The sequence below is a fragment of the Fusarium poae genome, chromosome 1, assembly GCF_019609905.1.
Source record: "Fusarium poae strain DAOMC 252244 chromosome 1, whole genome shotgun sequence".
NCBI classification, from domain to species: Eukaryota; Fungi; Ascomycota; class Sordariomycetes; order Hypocreales; family Nectriaceae; genus Fusarium; species Fusarium poae.
Window position 1 is genome coordinate 11,447,261 of NC_058399.1, and position 27,562 is coordinate 11,474,822.

The 27,562-nt window shown below is 46.0% G+C and overlaps 8 protein-coding genes across 8 annotated transcripts; 5 read left to right on the plus strand and 3 right to left on the minus strand.

Annotated features, from left to right (window-relative positions):
- Nucleotides 1-406: 406 nt before the first annotated feature.
- Nucleotides 407-3,510, minus strand: FPOAC1_003723 (uncharacterized protein; the record flags this gene model as incomplete). The annotated part of the gene is made up of 11 exons (XM_044848278.1): nucleotides 407-433; nucleotides 491-580; nucleotides 638-788; nucleotides 838-1,023; nucleotides 1,075-1,852; nucleotides 1,910-2,088; nucleotides 2,136-2,169; nucleotides 2,223-2,425; nucleotides 2,480-2,575; nucleotides 2,626-3,239; nucleotides 3,298-3,510. 11 exons carry the CDS (start codon nucleotides 3,508-3,510, stop codon nucleotides 407-409), a joined length of 2,571 nt encoding a protein of 856 aa, XP_044714194.1.
- Nucleotides 3,511-4,204: 694 nt separating this feature from the next.
- FPOAC1_003724 (uncharacterized protein) lies at nucleotides 4,205-8,252 on the plus strand (the record flags this gene model as incomplete). The annotated part of the gene is made up of 8 exons (XM_044848279.1): nucleotides 4,205-4,495; nucleotides 4,553-4,576; nucleotides 4,621-4,813; nucleotides 4,864-5,295; nucleotides 5,347-5,958; nucleotides 6,015-6,126; nucleotides 6,178-6,459; nucleotides 6,515-8,252. The coding sequence occupies 8 exons, from the start codon at nucleotides 4,205-4,207 to the stop codon at nucleotides 8,250-8,252; spliced, it is 3,684 nt and encodes a 1,227-aa protein (XP_044714195.1).
- Nucleotides 8,253-8,454: 202 nt separating this feature from the next.
- Nucleotides 8,455-10,333, minus strand: FPOAC1_003725 (uncharacterized protein; the record flags this gene model as incomplete). The annotated part of the gene is made up of 9 exons (XM_044848280.1): nucleotides 8,455-8,585; nucleotides 8,634-8,700; nucleotides 8,750-8,879; nucleotides 8,926-9,649; nucleotides 9,698-9,737; nucleotides 9,798-9,880; nucleotides 9,928-10,056; nucleotides 10,103-10,212; nucleotides 10,257-10,333. The coding sequence occupies 9 exons, from the start codon at nucleotides 10,331-10,333 to the stop codon at nucleotides 8,455-8,457; spliced, it is 1,491 nt and encodes a 496-aa protein (XP_044714196.1).
- A 399-nt stretch (nucleotides 10,334-10,732) lies between these two features.
- FPOAC1_003726 (uncharacterized protein) lies at nucleotides 10,733-12,553 on the plus strand (the record flags this gene model as incomplete). Its single annotated transcript, XM_044848281.1, has 6 exons — nucleotides 10,733-10,804; nucleotides 10,856-11,409; nucleotides 11,461-11,731; nucleotides 11,783-12,065; nucleotides 12,114-12,348; nucleotides 12,397-12,553. 6 exons carry the CDS (start codon nucleotides 10,733-10,735, stop codon nucleotides 12,551-12,553), a joined length of 1,572 nt encoding a protein of 523 aa, XP_044714197.1.
- Nucleotides 12,554-13,048: 495 nt separating this feature from the next.
- Nucleotides 13,049-15,571, minus strand: FPOAC1_003727 (uncharacterized protein; the record flags this gene model as incomplete). The annotated part of the gene is made up of 7 exons (XM_044848282.1): nucleotides 13,049-13,807; nucleotides 13,864-14,241; nucleotides 14,295-14,820; nucleotides 14,881-14,962; nucleotides 15,024-15,138; nucleotides 15,191-15,364; nucleotides 15,431-15,571. 7 exons carry the CDS (start codon nucleotides 15,569-15,571, stop codon nucleotides 13,049-13,051), a joined length of 2,175 nt encoding a protein of 724 aa, XP_044714198.1.
- A 1,158-nt stretch (nucleotides 15,572-16,729) lies between these two features.
- On the plus strand, nucleotides 16,730-20,898 carry FPOAC1_003728 (uncharacterized protein; the record flags this gene model as incomplete). Its single annotated transcript, XM_044848283.1, has 15 exons — nucleotides 16,730-16,923; nucleotides 16,982-17,029; nucleotides 17,083-17,466; nucleotides 17,535-17,628; nucleotides 17,713-17,853; nucleotides 17,905-18,017; nucleotides 18,072-18,187; nucleotides 18,243-18,446; nucleotides 18,502-18,760; nucleotides 18,848-18,965; nucleotides 19,019-19,410; nucleotides 19,456-19,510; nucleotides 19,567-19,910; nucleotides 19,966-20,089; nucleotides 20,146-20,898. 15 exons carry the CDS (start codon nucleotides 16,730-16,732, stop codon nucleotides 20,896-20,898), a joined length of 3,339 nt encoding a protein of 1,112 aa, XP_044714199.1.
- Nucleotides 20,899-21,998: 1,100 nt separating this feature from the next.
- Nucleotides 21,999-22,412, plus strand: FPOAC1_003729 (uncharacterized protein; the record flags this gene model as incomplete). Its single annotated transcript, XM_044848284.1, has 1 exon — nucleotides 21,999-22,412. The coding sequence occupies one exon, from the start codon at nucleotides 21,999-22,001 to the stop codon at nucleotides 22,410-22,412; it is 414 nt and encodes a 137-aa protein (XP_044714200.1).
- Nucleotides 22,413-23,193: 781 nt separating this feature from the next.
- FPOAC1_003730 (uncharacterized protein) lies at nucleotides 23,194-26,382 on the plus strand (the record flags this gene model as incomplete). Its single annotated transcript, XM_044848285.1, has 5 exons — nucleotides 23,194-24,119; nucleotides 24,170-24,312; nucleotides 24,456-25,876; nucleotides 25,929-26,228; nucleotides 26,284-26,382. 5 exons carry the CDS (start codon nucleotides 23,194-23,196, stop codon nucleotides 26,380-26,382), a joined length of 2,889 nt encoding a protein of 962 aa, XP_044714201.1.
- Between the last annotated feature and the right edge of the window lie 1,180 nt (nucleotides 26,383-27,562).

Genomic DNA, 27,562 nt, shown 5'->3' on the forward strand with positions numbered 1-27,562 from the left:
ATAGTTATATAGTTTTATTAATATTAATATTAATATTAATAAGGAAGTATTTAATAATTAACCTTTAGAAAGAATAAGAGCTTTTATAATAATTATTATAATTTTAACTTTATAAATTATAATATATACCTTTAGACTAGACCTATATTAGTATCTAGGTTTAAAAACTGTGTTTTTTTATAAGTTGATTTTATATATATACTTCGGGACTTACGCCTCAAAAATCACCTAATAAAATGATCGATAGTACGGTCCAGAAGAGTACCAAAGACAGATCATTTCAACAAATCAATTGATAGATGTTCTTTATTTGTAGTTACACGACTCTACCCCTCAGTAAGAGCATTGTTACAACGATATATATCGCTCCACCTTGTTGTTTTGTTCCCATCAAGTCAAATTACCTTCAAACGTTCAAAATGAACTTGAGGTCCTAAAAGGATGATTAGCAAGAAAATTCGTCATTTGCTCGAACAGTAAATTATGTTACCTCCAAACTGCCAGATACTCCATCTTTTGAGTTTCCGTCTATCGTGTATTTCACAAGGTCTCTCTTCTTTTTCTGCAGCGCCACAATTCTCTGCAATATGTCAGCCTTCGACATCAGTTACAAGTCGTATAGCTCGAGTCGGTTTACCTCTTCCACTGTGTTTTCCATGATGTATCTGAAAACCTTCACACTCTTTGTCTGACCCATGCGAAGGGCTCTTGCAATAGCCTGTTCTTCAACTGATGGGTTCCACTGTGGTTCAACGATGTGAACCTGTGTTGCAACGGTAAGGGTGAGTCTGCGAACCAGTCAGTTTGATGCCGATTACTTGGGAACATTTAATCAACCCAACTGCTCCGGTTTGCATGGTAATTAGAAGAACGGAGATAGTGGAGTCATTTTTAAACTCGTCGAGAATTTTCAGCCTTTCTGAGTTTCCCAGACTGCCGTCAATGCGTCTCAGAGCGATTCCTCTCTCTTCTAACAGCCTTTGCAGAAGGTTGAGAGTTGTCGTCCAGTATGAAAAGACGAGGCTTATTCGGTCAGTATTATTAATCTGGTAGAAAAGTTGGGAGAGCCAATACCTTTTAGAATGCTGACAAATGTTATCTGCTACAGATTGCAGTTTCGTCGACAGCCCCGTATGAAGCATTGCAGGCTTTGCTTCCTCCATGTCATAAGATGGACTTCCATAGCTGAACGGGGATAGTTGGGCCGATTGGCTGCGGCTGTTAGACATGCTAGGTGTTGAAACTGACAAGGATCGATGGCATTCCGGACAAATGGCATCTCCATTCAATTTTGCCATGTTATCTCTCTCGGCCGCGTTACAATAATCACAGGACGCATGCATGTTTGCGTCATCCAACGTCCCCGGGGGCTCAAGTAGTGTACCATGATTGCAAAGTCTTCTCAACTCTGATATCATAGTGAAGCGTAACGTAGCTTTTTTCTTGTCCATCTTTTTCAGATTGCTGACAAGGTCGTCCAATTGGTATCGATATTTCCGGAAAACGTCGTCGTACAACTTTTGTTCTTCATGGTGGAATGATAGCTTTACAAGCTGATAATGCGCCGCGGGGAAATTTAAATATTTCTCTGTTCGTCTCAAACAGACACTTTGGAGCAGCATCTGGAGAGGATTTGTTGCCCCAAGAAAATTGCCAGTGTGGAGAGGCTCTAGGATATATTGTCGGAAGACATCCGTATTCGAAAATGGCTCGAACTTGAGAAATCGTAGAAGTGACACCAAGTCCTTCATACAATTTTGGATTGGCGTTCCAGAAATGCACCACCTCCGTTCCGTGATGAGACCATCCACAGCTTTGAATTGCTTAGAAGTGGGATTTCGTATCCAGTGCGCTGATCATATATAGTAAGTTCCAGTGTGATTGAGAAAAGGTTAGTGGCAAACATTACCTTCATCAAGGACAACTCGGAACCACTCCACGTTTTGAAGGACTTTACGACGTTTGCAATCAGATACAAGGGTCGCAAACGTTGTTAAGACAATATCATGATTCATCAAGGCCGTGGGCTCAGTCGGTCGGGTTTCTCCATGGAAGGTAGAAACCCGCAGTGATCCATCTCTGAAATGTCTTTTCTAGTTAGCTTTAAGGAGTATTATGCCCATCAGGCCATTTACCTTGAGACTTCGTAACGCCAGACCTCCATAATCTCTATATGACCGATCAGTGGGGCTATATAACCTTTCTTGGGTTGAAAAACTGACGGGTTGAAGTGACGACTACCAACGTTGCACTTGTACGGCGACATATCGACTGGTCCGTTTCAATGGACATGCTGTCGTTTTGGAAGGTCTCGGCTACGGGACGCGCAAGCTGGATGGAAGCCAGGATTGTGAGCGTTTTACCAAGACCCATGACGTCCGCCAGTATCCCGCCTAACGCCAAGCATGGGAGAGCTTTGTTTGACCTATCATTCAAGGTTAAAAGACCGATTTTGACCTGGGATTATCTATACGCTTACGGGATACGGGTATGGAACAGAAGCTCCCTACCGACTTGCTGGCAGTAGTCGGGGTTTTCACGACGTTGGATGAACGACAAGGCAGCTTTCTGGTGGCTAATTCTATTAGTTCCGATGACATGTAGGATACATCGCGTACAACTAACTCTTTGAGGGGAGTGATGAGATCGTCTGTTAGCATGATATCTGGCCCCATGATCGATGGACCAGGTGTCCCATGGTCGAGAGACGTCAAGGCAACTTCCACTGCGTCGGAGAATGTCCTTTCTTGGAATTTAGACTCATCAATACCAACCAAATGGGTCATGTACTGTGGTTCATCTTCAAAAGCAAAGAATTGTGGATTCAAGTACTCTACACCGTCCTCAAGTTGAAACGGGTGCTGCAGAAACGCATCGACTTTAGACAGTTGTTGTCCAATAACCCGAGCGTCGGATTCCCGTCCATATATATTCACGGATATATCGAATGGTTGTTTTGTCTTCTTTTTGGAGAGCCGACTCACAACTTTGGCTTCAACTACCGCTTTAGAGTAAGCACCATCCTGTTCTTCAAGGACCTGTAATTTCTTCGCCGTGATAAGGTCAATCATCACAAATGTATTTGCGTTGGGTATTGCGAAGCCGTAGATATTGTCCTGTGAATAAATGTCAAAGATACAGAAGTCTGAGGCTCCGGTTCCCACGTAATGGTTTGTGTGATATGTCGAGGCCGATTTAGTGTCGAGAGAGCCGGTCGGCTTTGCCTTAACGTCACATAGCTATGTAGCGTCATGAGAACATTATTTACTTTTCAGTAATGAGGGAGATGGGACATACTGTACCAAAGCAAATTGACTGGTGCGTACTTAATTCAAGGCGTGGAGATGCGGTGTCCATGTGATCGTGAGCATGTTCATAGTGGACCGTTTCGATAGTAGTAGAACCATCTAGTATTGAATTTGTGCTGTCCGGAAACAGCTCCAGGTGTTGTCGTTTTGCGGTTGAGTTATCTACATCATCGTAGTAAACGAATTGACGTTTTGACGTCATTTCAAAGTATCAATAATAATTATTTAACGAGACACACTTTCGATAAAATAATTTGTGACTGAGAGAAAAAGACGTTCCAGCTTGGAGTCTGGATTTGAAGGTAGATGAAAGATTAGCATAGGAAAACTTGATGTTAACAACCTCGTCTTCATAATCTACCTACATACCTGGCTAATGAAATTACATAATTGCACCAACAGTGGGTTGAAAATGAGGCCTTCCATGGCTGGGTACTTGGTGGTGGCTGAGCAGGCTGAGTCCCTGTACTATGTATATGTAGGAGTGATAGGTCTAGAAATACGTATGTTGTGTGGAGACAAGGGTGGCATGGCCTCAGAGCCTGGTCTCAGGGTGTCAGAAGTATTGGCCGCTGAAAGCCTAAGGGACGAAATTATTACCTCAGCTTATGCTCTTTAGACTGTAGCTCTTAGGATGTTTATTTTTATACCCTAAGCCCCAGTAGGTCACTTTTTCTGCTACCCAGTAGCCTGGGTAAACAAGCCTAGTCATCTGCCAGCCAACAGAGGAGGTTCACTCATGCAGTCTGACACCACCGGGGCAAGCTGAATGAGCCTTGAGTCAGCCATGAGACGGTCCTCCTCAGGTCCTCCCATTTTTTACTCTCTCAACCTAAATTAAATACCTTCTTTGATCAAGCAACATCCAGACAGAATCTTGGTTTTATTTCGGCGTGATGGCTCAATCATTGCCTTGTCAATCACCATCTACTGGTGACACCGACCCTATTTTTGATAAGGCTGTAGCAAAGTTCAAAAAAGGCCTGACCAAAGATCAAGCCCAAATCTTCGCCGGTTGCACGCTAGATGACGTCAAAAACGAGATCAAAGATATCCAGAACCGCCATGGCTCTCAGCGACGTTTAAGGAACATGGAACGCCTCTCCAAGTTCGTAGAAGGGATGGACCAATTGGGGAAAGTCGTGGAGGTTTTCCTCAATCTCCACAACACCGTGGCATTAATATGGGTTCGTGTATATCGAGATTTAAACAACGAAGATATAAATACTGACTAGAGCTAATAGGGCCCTCTTAAATTTCTGCTTCTTGTATGTATTTCAGATAAATTGTAGATAAAGCTGACTTTCGACAGACTGCAAAGACTTCTATCGATACTCTGGAGAGTCTACTTGATGTTTATGCTCAAGTTGGAGAGGTTCTACCAGATCTCACCCGCTACGGGCAGATTTTCAAGGAATATCCTGCTGTTCATACACATCTCGAGTCTTATTACTGTGATATCCTCCAGTTTCACAGTAACGCTCTCGAAGTGTTTTCTCGCCCATGTAAGCTCTAATCTTTGTGTCTATTGGTCATCGAACGCTGACAGATTTAGGCTGGAAAGTCCTCTTTCATTCCGCCTGGAAAACCTTCAAGACTCAATTTGACCCAATATTGAGAAGTCTTCAGAGACACCGAGACATGCTCTCAGAAGAAAAGCTGACAGCTGTCATGGAAGAGACGCAAAAACAGGGTCAATCCATCCAGGAAAAACTTCATCAGTTGAGTAAAGAGTTGGGAGAGAGAGACAAGAAGAACGCGGAAAGAGATTTGATTGACTATCAAAGTCGTATTGATCAGCAAAAACGCACCGTTGAGAGCAAAATCGATGCTCCGAGCTACCACGAAGATTACGAAATCGCATCACAAAAACGATTTGCGGCCACATCAGGTCGTTGGATTCTGAACCACTCTCCGATTGTAGAATGGCTTGACCATAGCTCTAATGCTAGTGGAAAGATCTATTTGAGTGGCATACCCGGAGCCGGTGAGAACAGTCTATACAAACAGATAATTGAAGTGACTGACCTTGTATTAGGCAAAACTGTCCTTACGTCTAGCATAATTAGCCATCTCAAAGAACGAAAGTCTTCCAGCAATGATTTTGTTGATAGGTTCTCCATATCATATTTCTTTTTTAAGCACGATCAGCCCAAGAAAAACTCATTGGTCTCCCTGCTTCGTGCCCTACTGGCGCAGCTAGTCGGTCAAGATATAAGTTTGCTTGACCACGTCTACCAGGCATGTTGTTCCGCCGAGTCCCAACAATTTCGGTCGATGGATGAGGTCTCTCGCCATGTCTCGATGGCGCTCCAGTCGCAGTCCCGATGTTTCGTCGTTATTGATGGACTAGATGAGTGTTCAGAAGCGTCTAGAGATCTGCAGTGGTTTGAAAGTCTCATGTCCAAGAAGGATAGCACTTCAGGAAACACCGATTCCAGCATCCGGCTTTTCATATCTGGACAGCGGGATGGCATTCTTGAACAAAAGATGTCCCAGTACACAAGGATTGATCTGGACAAATCCTTCGGGCACGAGCAGGACATCGAGGGGTTCGCTAATACCATGGCCGGCAAAATTCGAGACAAGTTCTCTTTGGACTATACAGTAGAGCAGGACATCGCTTCGCGTGTCACATCACAGGCAGGCGGTATGCCAATCTCTGTTTTGTATAGCTTGATGAATATACACTAACTTATAACGCAGGAATGTTTCTCTATGCACAGCTTGTCCTCAACAATCTCCTCTCTCAGACCTCGAAGTACGACTTGAAGCAAGAGTTGAAAGCTGAAACGTTTCCCGAGGGGCTTGAACAAGCGTAAGCGTTGAATGGTTATATTTGAGACCGTGATAGCTGATAGTGTGGCAGATACGAACGTGTTATTATTCGAGTGCTGAGAAACCCCAACAAAGCCGAGAGCACTGCCGCTAAGCATATTCTTGGGACGATCATTTGCGCTTGTCGACCCTTACATTGGAGAGAGATACAAAGCAAGTTCTGTATAGATCCTCTGGAAGGAGAAGCCGATATTGATCGTCAGCTTGTGATGAGCTGTAAACAGATATGCAGCTCTTTAGTGGAAGTCAGCTATCTCGAGCCATCATCGCTGGGTGAAGAAACTGTCCATCTGGTACATAGCTCAGCTCAAGTGTAGGTTACCTGCTCGTGAAGAGAATTTCCAAAACTAATTATAAATTTGTTTTAGGTATTTGGTGCAGACCGAAGAAATTCATGTACCAACTGAGAATGCTAAAATGGCTCTTTTTTGCGCCGAATATATGATATCTCGGCCAATGACACCCGGACTTTCGAAGGCAGAGATGCAAGACTATGCGATGACTGGCTACTACGGTTTCCACGATTACGCATCCGCGTTCTGGTGGAAACATGTGCAACAGGTTCTGACTGCCTCTGAAATGGACACTGGGATAGCCCGGAAGGTATTACAGACTGCCCATGAGTACCTGACGAGGACCGGAGAGATTGAGGAGAATACAGCTGTCGATGACGATTCATCCGGAGCTATTCAGTCTCTGAAAAGGAAACTTGAAAGGATCCCACAGGACCTCCGGGATTGGACCTCGATTAAAATCTACGAATTACGACTAGTTGTCATCAGAGAAGCACTCGAAGTGCTTGTTAATCAGCCCCGCGAACACAGGGTAGCAGGCTTGGCCCTGTATGGACCATGGCGTTACAAGTGCCGAAAGCCATGGTGCCAGTATTTCAACCACGGCTTTGAGGACGCACAACAACAGCAACTTCATAATGATAAACATGAGTTGCCATTTACGTGTGACTATCATGGATGCGTTGCTGCCGAATTTGGGTTTGAGAAAGAGTCTGATCTCAGGACTCATACACGAAGATGGCATCCTCTGGAAGAACCCTTGCCATTTCCCATGCCGAAACAGCACACAAAGAGTCATCCCAATATCTTCAAAGCGGTCGAAACTGGAGATCTGGAAACTGTAAAGTACCATATACAGCAAGGTAACATCAGCCCAGATTATCAGAAAAAGGGAGGTAAATGCCTTCTTCAGTCTGCAGTAGAGAAGGGGCAACTGCATATCGTCCAATACTTGAAAGAGATGGGGGCAAATATGGTTGTTGAATCTCGACCGAACACCCCATTTGGTAGCTTATTGAAAATCGCTGTCGCTTGCGAAGACTTGGAAATGGTGGCTTTTCTGTCTGATCTCTACAACTTCTCAGACACCTGGGCTCTACGTCGTTGTACTGACATGGTGCCATTTCCACGATCAATCATGGCTCAGCTAATACGCAATGCGAGTCCAGAAGATCAGCAGGACATATTGTCCTATGCTATCGAGTCAAGAAACGCCACAGCTGTATCATACTTCGCAGAAACCCTTGACGCGTCCTACTTCGATAATACTCTCATGGTTGCCGTCAAGTCAAGACATTTACCTTCTGTGGATGTTCTGCTGGCGTCAGGAAAGGTTGACCCAAATGTCCACAGTTCAAAAGGACACGCGCTACTCCATGATACTTGCAAATTCTGGACACTTCCAATTTTTCAACGTCTCTACGCTGTCACTACTACTACCAACAGTAAAGACGCCTTTGGAAACACACTTTTACATTTAGCCTCAAAATTCGGCCATGATGCAATAGTGGAGTTTCTCATCAAAGAGGGTGCAGACGTGAACGCTAAGAATCTTTCTTCAGAGACACCATTACAATTAGCTTCTACATGGGACCGCGGTGTGGTCGTGAAGTTGCTTATAGATAACGGTGCAATTTGGGATCCAGTCGATAACGTCGCTGACAAATCGCATAACGCGGGCGGTATAGAGCTGTCCAATCCTATTGAACTAGGTGGAATTTTGGATGAATTTGACTTTAATGGGTATCTAAAAGGGTCTTGGGAGGCGGGACCAAGCGTTGTAGATCTCGGTGACACTTTTCCAGTAGAATGAGGCTTGTTGGTTGAGATAGCTAGAGGGCACCAAAAGGAGTCTCCGTACTTTAAATACCACAGTGGTTACAGCATGGCAAGATTTCGTACTATAATATTCACCGGTGTTAAACTGGTGCTTGGTGTTACTTTAGCTAATCATTTTTGAATTTATGATTAAGCTGATTACACGTCTCCATTTCATGATCCAAGAGGTATTGCTTTCACTGTCGAATAATGTGGCTATCACGCCGCTCAACTGTGTCAATACCAGCCTTTTCAGAAAACCTGACATCTTCCTCGTGTACGATCTTTACATCCCCAAAGATCTCGTCTATTTCTTCCAGAGATTTACCTGAGGAATGTTAGTATACGTAGATAATATTTGCGATAATACTCTTACCCCGAGTCTCTGGATAAACGAAAAAGAAGATCAGTGCACAGAATGCATTAGTCAAAACGAACAGGATCTACCAAATAGTCAGAATCTACATCGAGCGGAGGGTCGGTATGACTTACGTAATACTTCCAACCCACTTCAGCCAGGGCAATCGGTGAGCATTGCGTGATGATCAAACTTATAGAGTAATGAACAACTTGTACAATAGCATTGGCCTTGGCTCGAAGTTCAGTGGTGAAAACCTCGGGACTATCACTGTTAGCACACGTCAACCAACATCTCAAGGTCTACTCACGGGATAATCCATGTCATGGGTCCAAGAAGAGCAGAGTAATTCGCTGAAACAGCAAAAATACATGCAATGAGACCTCTTTGCGCAGCAGCATTGGTAGGCATACCAGGAACAGCAGGGAACTTGGCCGCCAAAATGGTGATGATCAAGTAACAAACCGACAAGAGCGAGGAACTAGCAATCAGGATCTTCTTGCGACCGATCTTGTCTACAAAGAACAAAGAGATAAGACAAGCCACTGGTCCAACAGACCCATAAAGTCCACTGACCAGCAACTGACGATCTTCATTGAACTGCAGCGTAGCGTAGATGGCAGTCTGGTAATACTGTACGAATGAGATACCAGACAACATGGCAGCTGCCCAGACAAAGGAACCGACAAAGAGTCTCTTTCTGAAGGCGGGTGTCTTGATAAGATCGCCCCACGAAAGGCGGCCTTGGGCTTGTTGCTCTTCAGAGATATTAACCTGGATAACGGTGAACTCTGTCCGACACCACTCCTCGTTGGTACCGTCAAAGTGGTAGTTCCGGAATGCCTTTTCGGCTTCGTCGTGGCGGCCTTTGAGACACAACCATCGAGTTGATTCGCTGAGGAACAAGACACCTACTCCCAGAATGAGAGCTGGAATGCTTTGAATCGCGAATCCAAGGCGCCATTGATTGGGGTTATGCCATTTCCCTTCGGCAACACCTATCCATAGAGCGACAAAGAAGCCCCAGGCGGTCACTGAGAGATGTCAGTTCTGGTAGTAACAACTGATTGGGGCTGCCATACTCATCTGATTGACTGCTGTGACTTTGGCGCGTTCATGGGTCTGAAAACGGTTAGTGACCTTGGTGACCTTGTGAGTGGGTATGGCAAAGAATTAGCTGACCTTGGCAATTTCGGCTCCGAAGACCGGAGATACTCCAGTGATGGTACCAACAGCGAAACCAACCAACATACGACCAATGATCACTATGATATTGTCAGAACCCTAATTCTTCAAATGAGAAATGACTTACGCATAGCAACGTGAGCGGCTCCCGCCATGATGGCACCGCCGATAACTCCCCAGATACATCCAAACGCGATGGCCTTGCGACGACCAAGTCGATCACTAGTGATCCCCACTGAGGCACTACCCAACCATGCTGGGATATGTTAGTATCTGCGCTCAAGTCCACGAAACTCTCTTACCTCCTGCTTGATACATAGACACAATTGCGCCTCGAAGAGGAGGAGGCGGATTGCCAAAATAATTGACAAACGTGCCCAGAGCTAAGCTCGGAGTAATGATACCCGAGTCACTGATATGTAAGTACAGGGTAACCTCATGAGTGATCCAACTCACAATCCATAGAGAAATCCTCCAATTCCAAGAAAAATGGAAGTAAGAAAAGGTTTACTCAACCAAGCGTCACTCTTCATGATTGCGTTTGGCGAAACAAGAATGAGATGACCCAAGTTATTCAGAGTGTAACATTCACCCTCTTTATCTGTCTTTTTGGGGGAATAGTTAACCGAAGATAAAGCTCGCCTAAAGTAACCGAGCGTGGGGTCCCCGCGTTGAGGAACATGGGCCATGCCTATTCCCGTTTAGAATGCGGGGTTGGCAGGTCCAGCGACTTCGGTTACAATGCCAAGAGTCATTAGATCATCCTCTATTTACTTTAGTATGAGTCGTGACGCGGGGGTGGCATTTTACTCGGCAGTTTGGGGTGGCAGTTGGGACATTACAAATGCATGAGTTCAGCGTGTTTATTACCGGTGACATACACTCAAATGCAATGTCGTCCACATTTTGATTTGCATCCAGTATCTATCAAGATGGTCGTCAAACTCTTCATCTACGCTGCCATCGTGGTGGGGTTGGCATATCTGGCCCTTGTATTTCCAAGAGTATGTTGTCTTACCCTGCCACAGTAACACACTCAATGACTGAATAACCAGCTCCAACAAGAATACAAACTCTGGTCTCATCGCTCTCAACTACCTCCCGGTCCAAAGACGATCAGAACTGGCATCCGCAAACCATGGCTCTGGTTCCAAGAACTAAGCCAACAATACGGAGACGTAGTGTACCTCCAACTTGGCCCTACACCGACCATCATTCTTGGTTCCGCACAAGCAGCATGGGATCTCCTCGAGAAGCGCGGGGCGGTATTCTCATCGCGACCACGCTTTATCATGGGTGGTGAGCTGTTATCTGGTGGTATGAGAGGCCTCATGGCGCCTTACGCGTCATATTGGAGACGCTGGAGAAAGCTTTTACACAGTGGGTTCATGCAACGGCAGAGTGAGACATATCGGCCCATCCAGAGTCTTGAGAGTAAGGTTTTGATGCACGAGCTTTTGAAGAGTCCTCAAGATTTCAGGACGCATTTGGAAAGGTATGCTGCGAGTGTGATTGTTACGGTTACATATGGCAGGAGAGTTGAGGACGTAAGGAGTGACATTGTGGTCAAGCGGAATGCCGAAGCCATGGAGCGTCTGACATTAGTAAAGTAAGTGCCCAGACCCAACAAAGATTCACCATCTGACAATTTATCTTCCAGCATCCCGGGGAAGTATTCCGTCGAGCGGTATCCCGCACTCAAATACGTACCCAGCTTCCTCGCTCCTTGGAAAAAGCAAGTCTTGCAGCAACGCGAAAAGGATATCCATCTCTACACGGAACTCATGAATGAAGTTCGGGAAAAGGTGGAAAGAGGTACTGCACCAACATGTTTTGCCAAGCACCTTCTCGAAGAACAGCATAATCTTGGAATGACTGATCTCGAAATCGCGTATACAGCAGGATCACCTTTCGGCGCTGGTGTTGAGACTGTAAGCCCCATGCCATCCATATAGTAGCTCGAACAACACTAATGCATCCAGTCTGCTGGATCACTTGCAAGCTTCCTGCTCGCATGTGTCAAATTCGGACCTCAGTTCATTCCCAAAGCTCAAGAAGAACTTGATCGTGTCGTTGGAAGCGACAGACTTCCCACGTTTAACGATCTACCCAAGCTCGAGTATGTCAGAGCAATCGCATCTGAGACTCTTCGGTGGAGACCTGTCGCTGTTCTTGGTGGAACACCTCATGCAAGTACAGAGGACCATGTATACAAGGGAATGTTCATTCCGAAAGGAAGCACAATTATTGCACCGCTATGGACACGTGAGTATCTGGTCCGAGTAAATTGCTTAACTTTACTGACATTCACAGTCCATCTCAATGAGGCCGACTTCCCACAACCACACGAGTTTAGGCCCGAGCGCTTCATGGAAGAGAGGGACTACCCCGGCACACTGGGTCATAGCGCCTTTGGCTGGGGACGTCGCGTTTGTCCTGGAATGCATCTCGGTGCTGCATCCGTGACACTCAACATTGCGCGAATTCTTTGGGGCTTCGAGGTCAATCCGGAGAAAGACGAGAAGGGCCGGGATATTGAAGTCGACATGTAAGTCTTGACGCGATGCTTGCTACTCGAGATACTGACGACTTGCAGCTTCGCTTATTCGGATGGCTTCAATTCTAGCCCGTTGCCATTTCCATGTTCCATAACACCTCGTTCCGAGAGTCACGCTCAGATTATTGAGAAGGAACATGGATATGCGTTGGATGACTTGGTTGAATACACTGCTGTGACGAGTAAAGTGTCTTGATGCGGTCATCGGTAACGGTGGTAGTGTATCAAAGTATGGTGGGATTGACAGCGAGGGTCATTGAACTCGTGGGTGTTTCAATTGTACCAAGGAAGACGTTCCTTTCTTCAATACAGCGACCAAAAGGCATTTTGACGTAATCATCACTATTTCCAACCTATCTTGCTTCATCAGAGTCCAGCCTCTTCGAATCTGCGAGTCCCTAATTCACTGAACTTCCCATATACACGTCGACGGCCGAGCTTAATTGCGAATAAACCTCTCTATATTCTTTATAGCGAATTCTATAAGATGAGTGATACTGACGCGCCCTCATATCTCAACATGTTATCACTAGATCAACGACAAATTGTACCAAAAGTAAATACCCTAACGATGACCTAAGGAACATAAAATAACCGACTAATTTCGTCTCTTATGCCCCCACGGCCAATTTCGATACCCCCAGGCCCTTCTCTCTCACCCGCCCCATTTCCCATAAATTGTTACCAACGCTTAAAGCGCGTCGAACCTCCCATTATCATACTGCTTGCCACACATTGTCCTAATTCTTCTAGATTGACCAGGATGGTTGAAACGATATGTAATACAACACTGCTTCTGTAATCCAGGGTTTGGATCATGACCGAACCAGGGATCATTGATATGGAAACTGCCTCTAGACTCAATCAGTTGCTCGACCTTGGGTACGAGGCCAAATGTGTCGGCTTGACATCCAAGATCGTAGAAACACTTGGTACCGTAGGAGATGGTCACGACTGTTATCTTTTTGGCGGTAAGTCCATCAAGGGCACACTCCTTGAGAGCATTGATTTCGTTTTGCTTCTGAGATTCACTAGATCGAGCCTGATCACGCTCCGCAAGGGCTTGTGAATACGCAGCCTTCTGACGCTGAATTTCGGCGTCCCTAGACTGGATCGCTGATGTCTTCTCGTTGATTTGAGATGCTTGGGAGGTCTGGGTTCTTTCGGCATCGGCCTTGTATTGCGCATACTGAGCGTTCAAAGCTGCAAACTCGCGCGCCTGTTTCTCACGAGCAGCGTCGGCGTCCGCTGCGAGCTTCTCGGCAGCAACCTTTTCCTTCCTGAAGGACTCTAGCTCGCGTTGCATGGCGTCGTAGGACTGAGATACCACGACACCTGGCCCGGATGAGCCATCTGGAGGAGGCACGAATTGGTTGAGAAGACTGTTGACTTGAGGAGCCTGAGGCATGATGTTGCTGACTTGACCATACTTCGAAGGGTCGATTGGTTCCTGTTTGAAAGGTCAGAATTACCTTGGAAATAAAGATACCAGGTATGTGTACTTACAGGCAGTAGGTCTTCCCACACCTCTGGTGGCATCAAAGTATCGAAGTTGAACTCGATTGTAGGCTTGCTGGAATCGGATGCAGTGTTCTCATGTGTCTGAGCTGAAGTAACGGCAGAAGTAGGCAAATCGTTCACACCGACCATTACTTCATCGTCACTTTCGGACTTCTGCGATTGACTTACACCACCCGAACCGCTGGTTGCCGATTGTGTTGGGTCTTGAGCAGATGATGCGTTAACTGTCAAGGGTTTCGGCTCCCAACTGGCTGCATGTCCCAAAGCCTTCTCAATGATCTGCTTGACGAGGGGAACCCTGTTGGTGGTGGACCAAGCGCCCTGCCGTTTGAGTACGGAAGGATCTTTGCTCAAAACGCCAATCTGTCATCGATACTGTTAGTAAAATGGTACGGAGATCGGTAGAGTCAACTCACAGCTTCAACAATCTTTGTTTGCTCATCCCGAAGAGCCCCACGAACGCTCAAGAGCGTCTTGAGATTCGTATCAATGGCATCAACGACGCCAATGCGTTGTCGGTAGTCCTTACGGTTGCTAATGATGTTCTGCACATCTTTGAGAAGCATCTTGTAGTCCATAAAGCTGTCAAACAACTCGGCAGTGAAGCTAGCAATAAGATCATACTGCAGAGTTTTGATAGGTGATCCGGTACTCCACTTGACGAAGGATCTGTTCGCCTTGTACGGAGTCAGAATGGCCCAGGTGCGTTGAGGACACTGCGCAACTGCCGCTGGGAAAGCAGCCGCTGACGCGTACATGGAGTCAATGTCCCAGGCGCGTCCAGCCTCTTTGATCTGAGCACCACCTATCCAGCTGATGGAGATGGTGGTTTCGGTGTCTTTGAGAGCGGTTGCGAGAGTTGACCGGACTGAGTTGTCGGACGGGCCCAGTATAAAATCTTCAACTTCGTCCTTGCTATTCATGTTGAGACCTGATTTGATGCTGCATACGCAAATATGTTAGTATCTAGAAAATTTCATGATGAAGAAATGTTTTACTCACGCCTCTACGGTACTTTTCACGTCTTTACCATCCAGGACTTTGATGGAGACGATACCCGTGAAATCTCCACCCTCAATGAAACCTGTCATTAGAGTCAATAAATAATCCATATTAAATCTGTTCGTTATGGGGATGGTACTGACCGGAGATGTACGAGTCTCCATAGATTTCGTTGAAGCGAGAATACATGGCTGCATCATTATTCTCAAGCTTCTGGAACTCGCATTCATCTTCAGTAGAGATAGTTTGATTCACGACCTGCGCACAATTAACAACCGTCGCCCACCGTTCAAAAATAAGCTGGTCATACCTTGACGGCGACAACTGCGTTCAAATGCGACGACTTGAAAGTTGTCTCGTCGACTGTGCTGGAGTTACCACTAATCTCAATAGTACCCTTCTTGATAGCTGAACTGTAAGAAACATTCATAGTCTCAACAACATCGCTCAACTTTTCCACAAAACGGGCCGAGTAAGAGACGACCTTGGAAAAATTAGTAACAACGTTATCTGGGGAGATAATGCGCCTTTTTCGGCACGTCTGACTTACCTGGGACGTTTCGCCCTTCAATTCTACACTCTTACGCTGCTTGACCTTGACAGCCTGATCAATGCACAGCTCGTGGGTGTAGGAATTGAATCCTTGACCCAGACGCATCGCGTCATTGTAGGGGGCGAGTCTCAGAGTCATGCTGGCAAACAATATGCAAAATCTCTATCGGGAAGAAAAGAACTATTCAGGCAGTGGAAGATGTGGCCAGATGATTGATTGAAGAGTTGAAGTGATTGAGTTGCGATGAGTGGTGCTTCTCTGGTCGAGTATAAGTGGCATCCGATAACCCAGTAATCCTACCCTTGACCATCAGGTACGTCAACAAAGATGTTTCTACCCCGTGATATCCGCCACTTATCGCGGATGCACCGTCTTTGTCTCAGAAATATGGTGATGGGCTGAGCTGAAAAGATTCCAGACCGCCTTAACCAGGTTGTTATGGTCTCAGTGGCGGTTCTACCGTCAGCTGAACCAAAGACAAGGAATTATTCGGTCAACGCGGAATCACAAATAGCGTTGATGCCAAGTCGGTTGCTAGGATTATTATCAGGGAAAATGCAGTATTTCGATAGCGCCAAATCATAAGATAGAAGGCCTCGGCGCATTGTTTCCGCTGTGAACTAGACCCGTAGCCCCAGATAGTTCTAGACTTTAAATTAGGCTTTCGGGATCTCGTAAACGGCCGTATCACCAGCGGACAAAACCAATAGTTTTGCCAAATTGAGAACGGCCCGCCCTTCTAGACCACTGACATTACACGCTAAGGCAAGACTATTCCAACGGCTGACCTGGACCCTAAGGGAATCACATTTTACGGGGGTAGTATTGGGGGGCTGAAAGGCTTAGACATGTCCGAATCTTTGCACCCTGCATTTGAAAGCGCGTAATGCAACCGAGCTGGTCGAACTGATCCTCTTTACGAATCAATATTTCCCCCACACATACATTACCGAGGTGGTTCAGCTCACCACATTTTGATACTATCGACGGCTGTGAAAGCCTCGACTTCACGAGGACTGCGCCATGGGTGTGGAGGTGTCTCACCTTTCGAACCATGCATTCTTACCGATCATGAACCCCTCTTTCTCGGGTGATGGGCTGGCGTTTTCATGCAGGAAACCGTGTAGACCAGCCAGCCACAGGCTACAGATAATTTTACTTTACATATGTCGCTATCTTCACTCTTTTTCCTTATTGTCAACTGTTCCCAACAAGAATCCCAAAGTAAGATATTTCCTGGGTGATTGTTCTCCGATTTCTTCATTCAATCAACAAACTATTTCAAGAACCGCGATCATGTCGAAAGATCCCGAGAAACAGCTCAAGAAGCTAAAGCCTATACAAGAGCCAGAAATTGGTTCTGAAGATGATTTTCCAGAAGACCCAATTCCGAAGAATAAGCTCTCTGCTACTGTCAAAGTAATCAGGCTTGCCAATTCGGCGGAAGAAAAGTCGAAAGATGTCGTTCTTGCGACTTTACAGAGGAATGAGTATGACTTGGACTCTTCCACTGGCTTGATAATCGCAACTAATAATAACCGTGTATAGCATCAATCAACTGTCACTGGCTCAGATAAGGCAAAAGATCAAGTCTATGTGAGTAGTCCAATGCTTTTAGTGAACGATTACCCTCTCTAACCTCATCGTAGCGATGATACAGAGACTTTTTGTTTCAAGGATCAGAGTCCAGCTGATGACTCAACACTTCTTGAAGACTATCTCCAGCAATCCTTCGATGGCGATGTTGATTTTAATTCCACATACAAGCCCTCCAAGGATGCGAAAGATGGGGAGCAAGAGACCATCATTCACAAATGTTTTCTTTACCTTCCGCCGAAACCTGTCGCAAAGGCTTCTACTATGGCCGACAACTTGGCTCTCGCCAAATTTGTTGTCAAGGTTTTTGAGTGGTCCGCGGGAGAATCTGGCGTTGCTAGTCGTGGCAATCTACAGTCCAGCAAGCTTGGTGTTCCTGACGCCACCTTGATGACACTGGCGGGCCTTCGCAAACAACTTGCAACGTGCACCAAGATGTAAGCTTCTCACATATCAGATAACATTGCGGGGTATGTCATCCGGTAAGAGTCTAACATCATCACAGGTCAGTAGCACCGAAGACTCATCAGTTCTGTACGCAATCTGGCGAGACCATTGTCGACGAGGCCATGACGTTCTCCGATTACTTGTCCCTCGAGGTATGTTCGAACCATGAGTAATCACAACTTGTGACAGTAATCCCTGAGAATGCTTTGACTAACAGGAGACCTTTCATGCTGTAGGAGACATCGAGTGACACGAATGCTGAACTCCCCTCAGTTCACGTATTTTATAAGCTAGCCCACCCAAAGAACGAACCTCCCAACATCGATCTCAGTAACCTTCCCGGTAAGCTGGAGGCGGCAGACACCAAGGTCAAGGAGGTAGGCGCTCGCATTGTCAAGATTCACAAGTTTACGCTGACGTTTAAATAGAATGCATTCGAAAATGGCAAGACCGCGAGCACTTTTGAATCTCGAACCCGAGAGTCCCAATTGCAAGAGTTCGGGCAAGCCAGTACCGGGGCTGCTGGAAATGATCATGCTGTGTATGTCACCATCTCGGTCGCAGTAGTCACAGAAATAAGACTAACCTCATCCAGGGATGCATCATACCTCACTGACTTGCAGTGGGCCGAGGTTCTACGCAACTGCGGCGCCATGTATGGGTGGGTTGTCGATCGTCAGAAGAACCGGATCGTGCGAGCTCCGAAGCCAGGTATGAGGACGACGTCTCTTGTCCGGAGCAAGCGTGAACTGACACGAAATGGCAGCATTCCAACTACGAGCTAAGCTCTCGGAAGATGCAACTCATGCTATTCCAGATGTTGTAGAAAAGCCTGCAGAGTCAAAACCGACCAACAAGGCACAGATTACCCAAGCTGACATTGACGCGATCAAGGCGACAGTTGGAAACTGGGACTCTAGAAGTGGTATCATTGGAGAGTTGCCTAAGATTACAGATTCTAGTGAACAAGGTATGGCGTCCTCTGAGTCAAGCAAAGGTCACAGAAGATATTGACTGACTGTTAGGAGACACTACAGTAGCTACTAAGGATGCAAGCACTGAGACGACAGAGCCATCATCCGTGCCCGCGCCAGACTCAGAGCCACAGGAAACCAAGGCTCTAGTTGCCAATGTTGAACACCCACCTGGCAAGGACGTATATACGGTATTGCCGAGCTTCCAGGTGAACGACGACTCCAGAATCGAGATTACTGTCAGCAGTCATGAGTTTGAGACAAGCATGGCTAGGAATGACTTTAGCAATCATTCCACAGAAGGATCAATGTGAGTCATTCAATCTCAGAAACCTTGCAATTTATGGCATGGATTTTCGCGCACTGTTCCATGCGGCAGATTCTAACCGACGAACAGGTCAGGAGGCTTTGGAGGGTTTTCGGCATCAGTTAGTGCAGGGTACAGTAAAGAAACCTCGACAGCCACCAAGAATACGACCAACACGTACAAGAAGACTATGATTGCCAAATATCTGGTTAGTAAACTTACTCCCCCTATCTTGTGTCTTTATACTCATGAACATCCCAGCTACCTCGCGCCGACATCCTACTTCATCCTACAGACTTGGAGCCCTCACCCGAGTTCAAGTCGGCACTCGAGAATATCCGCACTAACAAGAACATTGCTGATCTGCGCAAATTGAACGAAGACTTTGGCCAACTCTGGTGTCAGCGCATTACCGTTGGTGGTCGTCTTCAATCAACGTCCATCATGACAGATGAGACGGTCACCTCTGAACAAGAGCAAAAGGAGGCTATGAAGGTCTCTGTTGGTGTCCAGGTGACAACACCTTTCGGAGGTGGTGGCGTCAAACATACCAATGAGAATGGCAAAGCCGAGTCAAAGAATACGTCAAATGTGCAAAAGGATGAGAGCAATGTGTTTGAAGCCGTGGGAGGCGATACCATTCTTGCAGCCAAGTAAGTCACAGTGATTGTTCTTGGTACTAGACTAACACTTATCAGCCCCACGGCGTGGTCGTCTACTGTTGCCGATTACCGTACATGGAGAGTCATCGATGTAAGTTTGTGCGAGCTTTTACATCTTTAAAGCACCGAATTACTGACATTTGATAGCGCGACTCTTTGTCTTCTCTGGCAGACACCATTTCCGCCATTCCAGGCTACGCCCAAGTTCGGAGCTGGTTCATGCAAGCTGTACCTACCCTCTCTAAGTACATTGAACTGCCTCCGTCACGCGAGATCAAACTTAGGTTCAAGTTGACGTCCCCGACGAGCCAACTTTCTCTTTCCTATCTCAAAAAGGTAGAGAATTACGACGCCGCTGGGGACCCGATCTACTACTTGGGTCACAGCACTGGAGCTGATGTCAGACCTGTCAAGAACGAATTGACCATCTCTAACAATGCTTGGGCTCAATGCGATATCACTGACGCTCAGCCGTTGTTCAGTCCTCAAAGGTAAGATGCCATGCCAGACCATTTCATTGACTCCTTATTGACTGATCTGCCACAGTTACCGGGCCCCAGTAATTATGGGATACCGTTCTAACATTGTGGGTGATTCGGCATATGGCTCGCAGTACAACCAGGACTATACAAACTCCCTCTGGAACGTGAGCGCGCCTTTCAACGATGCAGTAAGTTTGCTAAAGTCTTTTCATCTCGCCTTTAACTAATCATATGTCCCTACCAGCTTGCTCATGGTGTCCTGGTCTGCCTTTCCACTGTGCCGCTCCCTCCAAAATCAGCACCCACTGCCGGCGCAACAGTATCAGCAGCCCCCGACTCACCATTATTCCTGGAAGTCTTTCGCAACCAGCAATCTGTCTTCCTTCCTGGTCTGTCTGACTCATCTGAGCGTCACTATTGGCGAATACTCAAACATGGCGCCAAGTCCAATGGCGAGTACATCAAAGAAGGAGACGAGATCTACTTTGCTTGGTCTTTCAAGGACCAAACAGCCGGGTTCCGGGATTTTTCGCAAGATGTCTTTGGTCGTAGACGTCTTCAATTTCCGGATGATTTGAACGGCAAGGTTCTGTACATGAAGCTGCCTTGGCCGAGATTTGAACCTCTCGCCAAACCGGCCAACGGTAAAGTTGTTGTGTCCAACACGATGATCTTGACGGATGATCCCATTGCACAGAACAACATCCCGCAAATGGCTTCTATGAAGACTGCCCCAGGCATGATGGCTGCAGCTCAGGCTCTGAGTCAAAGAAAGACTGCGACCGATGTGAGTGTCTTTGGGTTGCAGGATTTGAGATTTCGGGTTGACGTTGTCGGTAACGACGGTTATGGTGAAGTTGGGAATTGCCTTCTGAAAGGCCTGGAACAGGGGACAGAGAAGCCAGTGGCAACTGATGCCAAGGTCAAAGCCATGCAATCGCTTCTACAAGCTCAGCTCAAGTACTATGAGGCGCTCATGTTTCTCGGAACGCAGTAGCTTTGCTACTAGACATGGTTACTACACTGTGTATTGACGCTTGATATTACTATAGCAATGTTCCTTCTAGCCAAAGCCGTTCGAAAAGTAGAGTGACATTTGTCTTCGAAGTATGGTCTATGTATTTAGTTATTCACTTTATTTGTACTATGATTTTGTTACACATGCAATGTTTCTGCTACCAAGTAGCGGAAACACCGGCTTCCCAAGTCTGAGGGTACATAAATAAACATCCTAAGATATTTTACCTAATTACCATAGGCTTACCTACTAATTTCGTCCCTTATGCTTCTAGCGACCAATCCTTCTAACACCCTGAGTACCTGATACTCCTACAAGTGACTTATTTCATCATGTTGAAATTTATTGACAATCTTCCTCACAGCTCTAACTGAATACATTAGTATCACTGTAAATCCATCTTGACATGGGAGTATTAAGTGGAGGTGTAGAGCATAAGTCAGCTTATTCTAAAGTGTGCCTCTACATATGCAACGCTATTTTCAGTGGAATTCCAATAATGTTTCAGTTGACAAGCATGCCCCAGAGCTCAGCTAGCCATATGTCTATGGTCTCAGTAGATACAAGTTGAAGTTATGCGCGTGACAACGGCCTAGATCTGAGGGGTTACGCGCCCCCGCAGCACGCCACCAAATCTGAATAGCTTCCAATTCTGATTTTTCAGGCTAGACCTTGACTATTGAGATAGTGGATGTCATACCCTTGTCCAATAATCAATCAGTTATCACGCAGAGTTACCGCCCACGTATGGTTCGGAGGAATCCCGCCAAAACGGAGATGCATATGCCCAACCAGACTATTGTTTTCTTACATGCCTCTACTGACAGATATGATTGAAATGGTAGAGACTAGTTCATATCAGCCAGCCTCTAACCTCCAGCTATGTGGGGTCAATCTACCAGTATACTCAGTCTGGATGTGACATGTACGCAGACGCAGTCAAAGACTTTTGACCATAAGTACTTAACCAGTCCATCTGTTCATACCTTCTAAATTAACATTACTTCCAGTCACTGACTCCTACCCTCATCTCTCACCCTATTCAATTATTCCACCCTTTAAAACAAATATCTACCAAGATGCCTACTCCGGATTATGAGAAAAACATCCTACCGCAGTGCCAAGGCGTTGCATCCATCGCAAAGGAACAGAATGCAGCATTCACCCAATACTACTTGAACAAAGGCCAGGTCGTCTACCACAATGTTCCTGGGGAACAACGCCTTGACGACTTGTACGGTCAATTGACAAGCTTGGCCACTCCGCTCGGGAATGTAACACCGGACAAGCAAAAGAAAGCCGGAATCATAAGTGCCCTCGATCGATATGACTCGAAGAAAGTCCGCGCAGGGATTGAGCTTGTGGAAGCCATGGGCCGATCGACGCAGCCCAAATCTCCCAAGGACGCTGCGAATTGGTTTGGTGAAACCCAAGTCATTCTCAATGGCCGTGTCAAGGCTCTACGGGAAACGCTCGCGATCTGGAATCCATAGACACGTGTCTATCAAATATCCATGACCTTATTCCTATCTGAGATATTGGAGTCATTACTGTCTAGACCACCCCGGATTGAGGCGGAATGATATTCATATTGACTTCCAAACCTGTATGGAGGATATAAGGGCTTTATCAGGATTGGCGGATGTTGAAAGGCGAAGAAGCAAGGGTACTCAAGGAGAAAATCATACTACGAGGCGCTAATGTTTCTCGGAGTGTAGTCTTGTGATGAGTATTGGTCGCTGTAGTGGCGCTTCGACTTATTCATAGAGATATTTAGCAAAGTCCTTCTCTCGTATCATATTCATGGGCTATCATGCCTCTTCGGCCTTGAGATACAAAAATAAACAACCTAAGAGTCTGGTCTAAATCGCATAAATTAACCTAATAATTTCGTCTCTCATACTAAAGGTAATCAATGTGTCCGATCCCTCCATTCAGCATCAAGAGACGCCAGCCTGCATAACGAGGCTCTGAGAATATGCCTATGACTGGTCAACACCTCACGCCAAGATTAGCACGCGTACAAAGAGGGTGTGTAAGACATTGATTCTCGTTTCTAATTGGTAAGTATGGTCAACAAGATTATTCAGTTTTCAGCTCGTTCTATGAATATACTGACTCTGAGAGGCCGAAGCTCTGTAAGCGCCAGCCGAGTTTTCTCTGTTGCATAACACTGCGGGGTAGAGAGGCCTCATTTCCTCTTTTTCCATTGTCCATTTTCCTTCTTTTTTACAATATCTCATCAACTATACTGTGTTTATCACTTGAGAAACGATGAGTGCTCCGCCTCTACCGCTAAAAGATAAAATCACCGCAGCCGTTTACGGCGCTACGGGAACCGAGAACCCTATCACTGCCTTCTTCAATGCTTGGAACAGCCTTGGCCTCGTCGATGATTACAAGCGCTTTGTCCATGAACTTGAGAGAGCTCTGAAGATTGAACTTGACAATGAAAGAATCCGAGCCACGATCTCTGGCCGTGTCAAGTCCAACTCGTCCATCGAGAAGTCCATACAACGTCGTCAAGCAGTCCAAGGAAGAAGCTACACTAATCTAGATGAGATCTTTCAAGGTATACATGACCTTGTTGGTCTTAGGATCGTTGTAGACTTCCCCTCCGGCATACAAGCCGCCCAAGAACTTGTCCAAAAGTTTACAGTAGTGGGCAAGAGTGATTTCTCTTCAGATCGAGACCTTGGTCTGGAATGGAAGCCCCGCTTTGGCAGTTTTGAGAGCACGAATTATCGTGTCAAGATCCACCCGACGCCAGACCATGCCCTTTACATATATAGGGACGTCTTGATTGAGATCCAGGTTCTCAGTCTCGCAGAGGGTCTTTATAACAAGCTAGCTCATGCTCTGGTGTACAAGAAAGCCCCTGGTCAGCAGCTATCTGTCAAAGATCAAAAGATCATTGATGTTGCACACGGCCTATCTCTCTGTTATTGGATCTGTCTCTCAAGCATGGAGGACCAGTTAGAGGGACATGAAATACCAGAGTCGGTGCGAAAGTTTGGCGTCGATGGAAAGGACACCGACACTGAACGAAACATGTTGGAACTTGTCAAAGCTACACCACGCTTCCCGTCGTCTGATGGAACTGTTTCAAAGAGCATCTTGTTGGAGTTCATCCGCGAGAGCCAAACACAACAAACTCAGTCATTTGACGAGCGTTTTGACAAGCTTGTTCATGTAGTCAGGTATGCTAACTCATTATCTCTATAAGCGACAAAGGCTCATTAAATTCTAGAGATGCAGCCCAAACGACCATCAACAATTTCGGCCCAGGGCATACAAGCAATAGCTTTGAGAATATCAGTAACTCTTCTGGATTCGGACATGTCAATCACGCACCAGCAACTTACAATTACTACACTGAGAATCCAAGCTCTAGTAAGACCCCAGTGAACAATCATTAGCTAGATATAAAAGCAAATATTGAGCAATTCGATATGAATCCCGCCCCGCCCCCCCTTACAGGGTCTACTATATTTGCTGTTTCGATCATTCAATCATTAACGACTTCTTACGTATAGGTAGCAAATATGTTAAAGCACTATTTATCACGGACCCTCGAGTCGACAAGGATGAGATTCAGGATGAGAAAGGTGGCCTACTCATGGTGTCTTCGGATTGGATCTTGCAACACAAGGATTTCACAGAATGGGATCGCGGTGATACACCGGGTATCCTCTGGATCAACGGCGAGCCCGGAAAGGGCAAGACAATGCTGATGTGCCGCATAGTCGATGAGCTGAACTCGAAACCAATGTTATCATACTTTTTCTGCAAGGCTAACGAGCCAAGCAACAACAGCGCCACTTCAGTCTTACAGGGCTTGCTGTACTTGCTGATCCAACAGGACGATGTGGCGGCACGTTGTTTTGAAACCGAATGTCAAAGATATGGTCCACAGTACTTCGAGAACAAGACATTCACCCTATCCCAGTTGCGAAAGATTTTCCGATCTGTACTCGCGGCTCTCAGTCACAGACATGTCTGCCTTGCTGTCGATGCCCTCGACGAATGCGTGGAAGGACAGAGAGAACTATTAGAAACCATCACAGAGAATTCTCGGCTACCACACGTAAAATGGATTGTTTCAAGCAGACCTAAGCCTCTTATCACAGAGCATCTTGAGAGAGTCTCAGCAAGCATCAACCTGGAACAGAACGAGAGTTCCGTCTCCGGAGCAGTTACCGAATATATCAAGCACAAAACAGCAGCTCTCTTCGACCTGAAGCAATACGAGGAGACGATGATGCAAGGTGTTATGGAAATCCTGTCCTCCAAAGCCCAAACTACTTTTCTATGGGTCTCTTTAGCTTGCCAGATGCTCGCAAACAGGGAGAGCTTCGATCCCGTGGGTTTGCTTCGTGACTTCCCTTCTGGTCTTGACTCCCTCTATGGCACGATGTTGAAAGAGATCCGATCCGCCAGCCGCTCCAAGCTCTATCAACAGATCATAGCAGTTGTGTTGACAGTACTCCGGCCTGTTTCACTACAGGAACTCCAGTTACTGAGCCCATTGTTTCCCAAGCCATTACGAGACGATAAAATGATCGAGGTCATACAATACTGTGGTTGCTTTCTCAGTGTGCGGGATTCTTTCGTTCATTTCGTTCACGAATCCGCAAAAGACTTTCTCTTGAATCCTGAGTATGGCTTCGGTTATGATTCGGAAGAGCAGCATTTTGAAATACTGATGACTTCACTCACTCTTATGTCTGAACTGTGTTTCACAAATGACCTTGAAGCAGTGAAGTACCCATGCACCCAATGGGCATTTCACATCTCACACTGCGGCCCTGAGATCCAGGCTCGCGAGCTGAGAGACGGAAGCCATATTGATAAGGTTCTACGAGAATCCTATCTTGAATGGTTCAAGGTATTAGGCTGCCTGCATACAGTGCCTCAGGGAATATTTTGTATGCTGGAGTTGAGGCGCAGAATTTCTGTAAGTAGCGTCTCATGCCATTATTATTTACTCGTAAGCTAACAGAATACAGGGACAAGTTTCTGCTTTTGCTAAACTCGTAAAGGAAGAAGCTCAGTTTATGCAGCATCATAATTCCGGCATTACGCAATCTCCAAATGTAATCTATGGAGCACTGGTTTTCAGCCCGACGTCTAGCATCATCAGGAAAATCTACGGCGAAAAGGAACCAAAATGGATCACACTGAAACCAGACGTGGATGATTTGACAACCCCGATACAATCACTCGAGGGGCACACCGATGAGATTCGTGATATATCTTTCTCTTATGACGGTCGCCTATTAGCTTCAGCTGAAGACGAAACCATTCGGGTATGGGAAGTGACAACCGGAGAATTAATCCATATTCTAACAGACCACTATCAAGTGGTGGATTCGGTCGCCTTTTGTCGATCAAACTATCGGCTTGCGTCCGCTTCCACAAATACTATTATCATATGGAATGCGAAATATGGAAGGCGCCTAAATCGGATCCAGAGGGAGACGATTTCGTCCGGCAAAGTTATCTGCCCTTCGGTGACGTTATCCACAGACGGGGACCTAGTTTGCGGCTCAGCACTGGAAGGTATCAATCTTTGGAATGCAAACACTGGCTCCTTAGTCCGGACATTCCCATACATACATCCAGTTTCATTTCGAGATCGCTATCCCATGGCAATTTCTGACTGTAGCAATTTGTTAGCGGTAGCACAGAAACAGGTCGTCCTGCTCTGGAGTATCAAGAGTGGAGAGCTTCTTTACAAGTTTGCACTACAGGTACACAATCCCTTGCTTAAGTTCTCCGCAAAGAATAAATTATGGGTTGTCGCAATAAAGTCCTTCTTCCTACTTGATTTGAGAAGACCAAAGATTATCGCGGAAGGGAAAAGAAGAGAGATGGCCCTCTACCTCAACGACGGGAAATCCTCTTACACCCGAGTGGTCCACAAGTTACTGGACTGGATACAAAATTTAGGAAGACCAAATATTCTCGCGAAAGTGAAAAGAAGAGAGATGGTCCTCCACCTCACCGACATCGAGAGACGTCATGTAAAGGGTCCACTTACCTCTGACGGGTCGTATTACACCATATTTGACCACTGGTTATTGGACTGGGTACAAACTGATGATAAGGAGTCAGGACTTAACCTCCTAGCCACGGTCAGGCTTGATACCAAAATCGATGTTTGGGACATCGCTGTTTCCAGCTCTTCTCTAGGTCAAAGGAATAGTTTCGACAACAGTCATAACATCTCGTTCTTTCCCGATGGAAATTTCATTATTGAAAGTGTGTCCGATCGACCACCAACCATTTGGTCTTTCAAAACAAATAGTGTCGTCCGAGACCTCGGCTCCAAGGCTTCAGCATCCTGGCACAAACCATGTGTATTAGCAATGAAAGGTAACATAGTTGCTTTCGTTCAAGACAGCCGGATTTCAATTTTAGAAGTCGGGACAGCACTCAGATTTTCTAAACTCGAAGACGAAATTAACAAAACCAATCATCAAAAAACGATTTTGGGCGCCTTTTCAAATGACGGAAGATGGATTGCATTGGGGTCCGGCTACGACATCCATGTTTACAATATGAACAGGAGAAAGCTTTGTCAACATATCGAATGCCGTGAAGGCCATCGATTCCACGCTATTGCATTTTCACATAACAA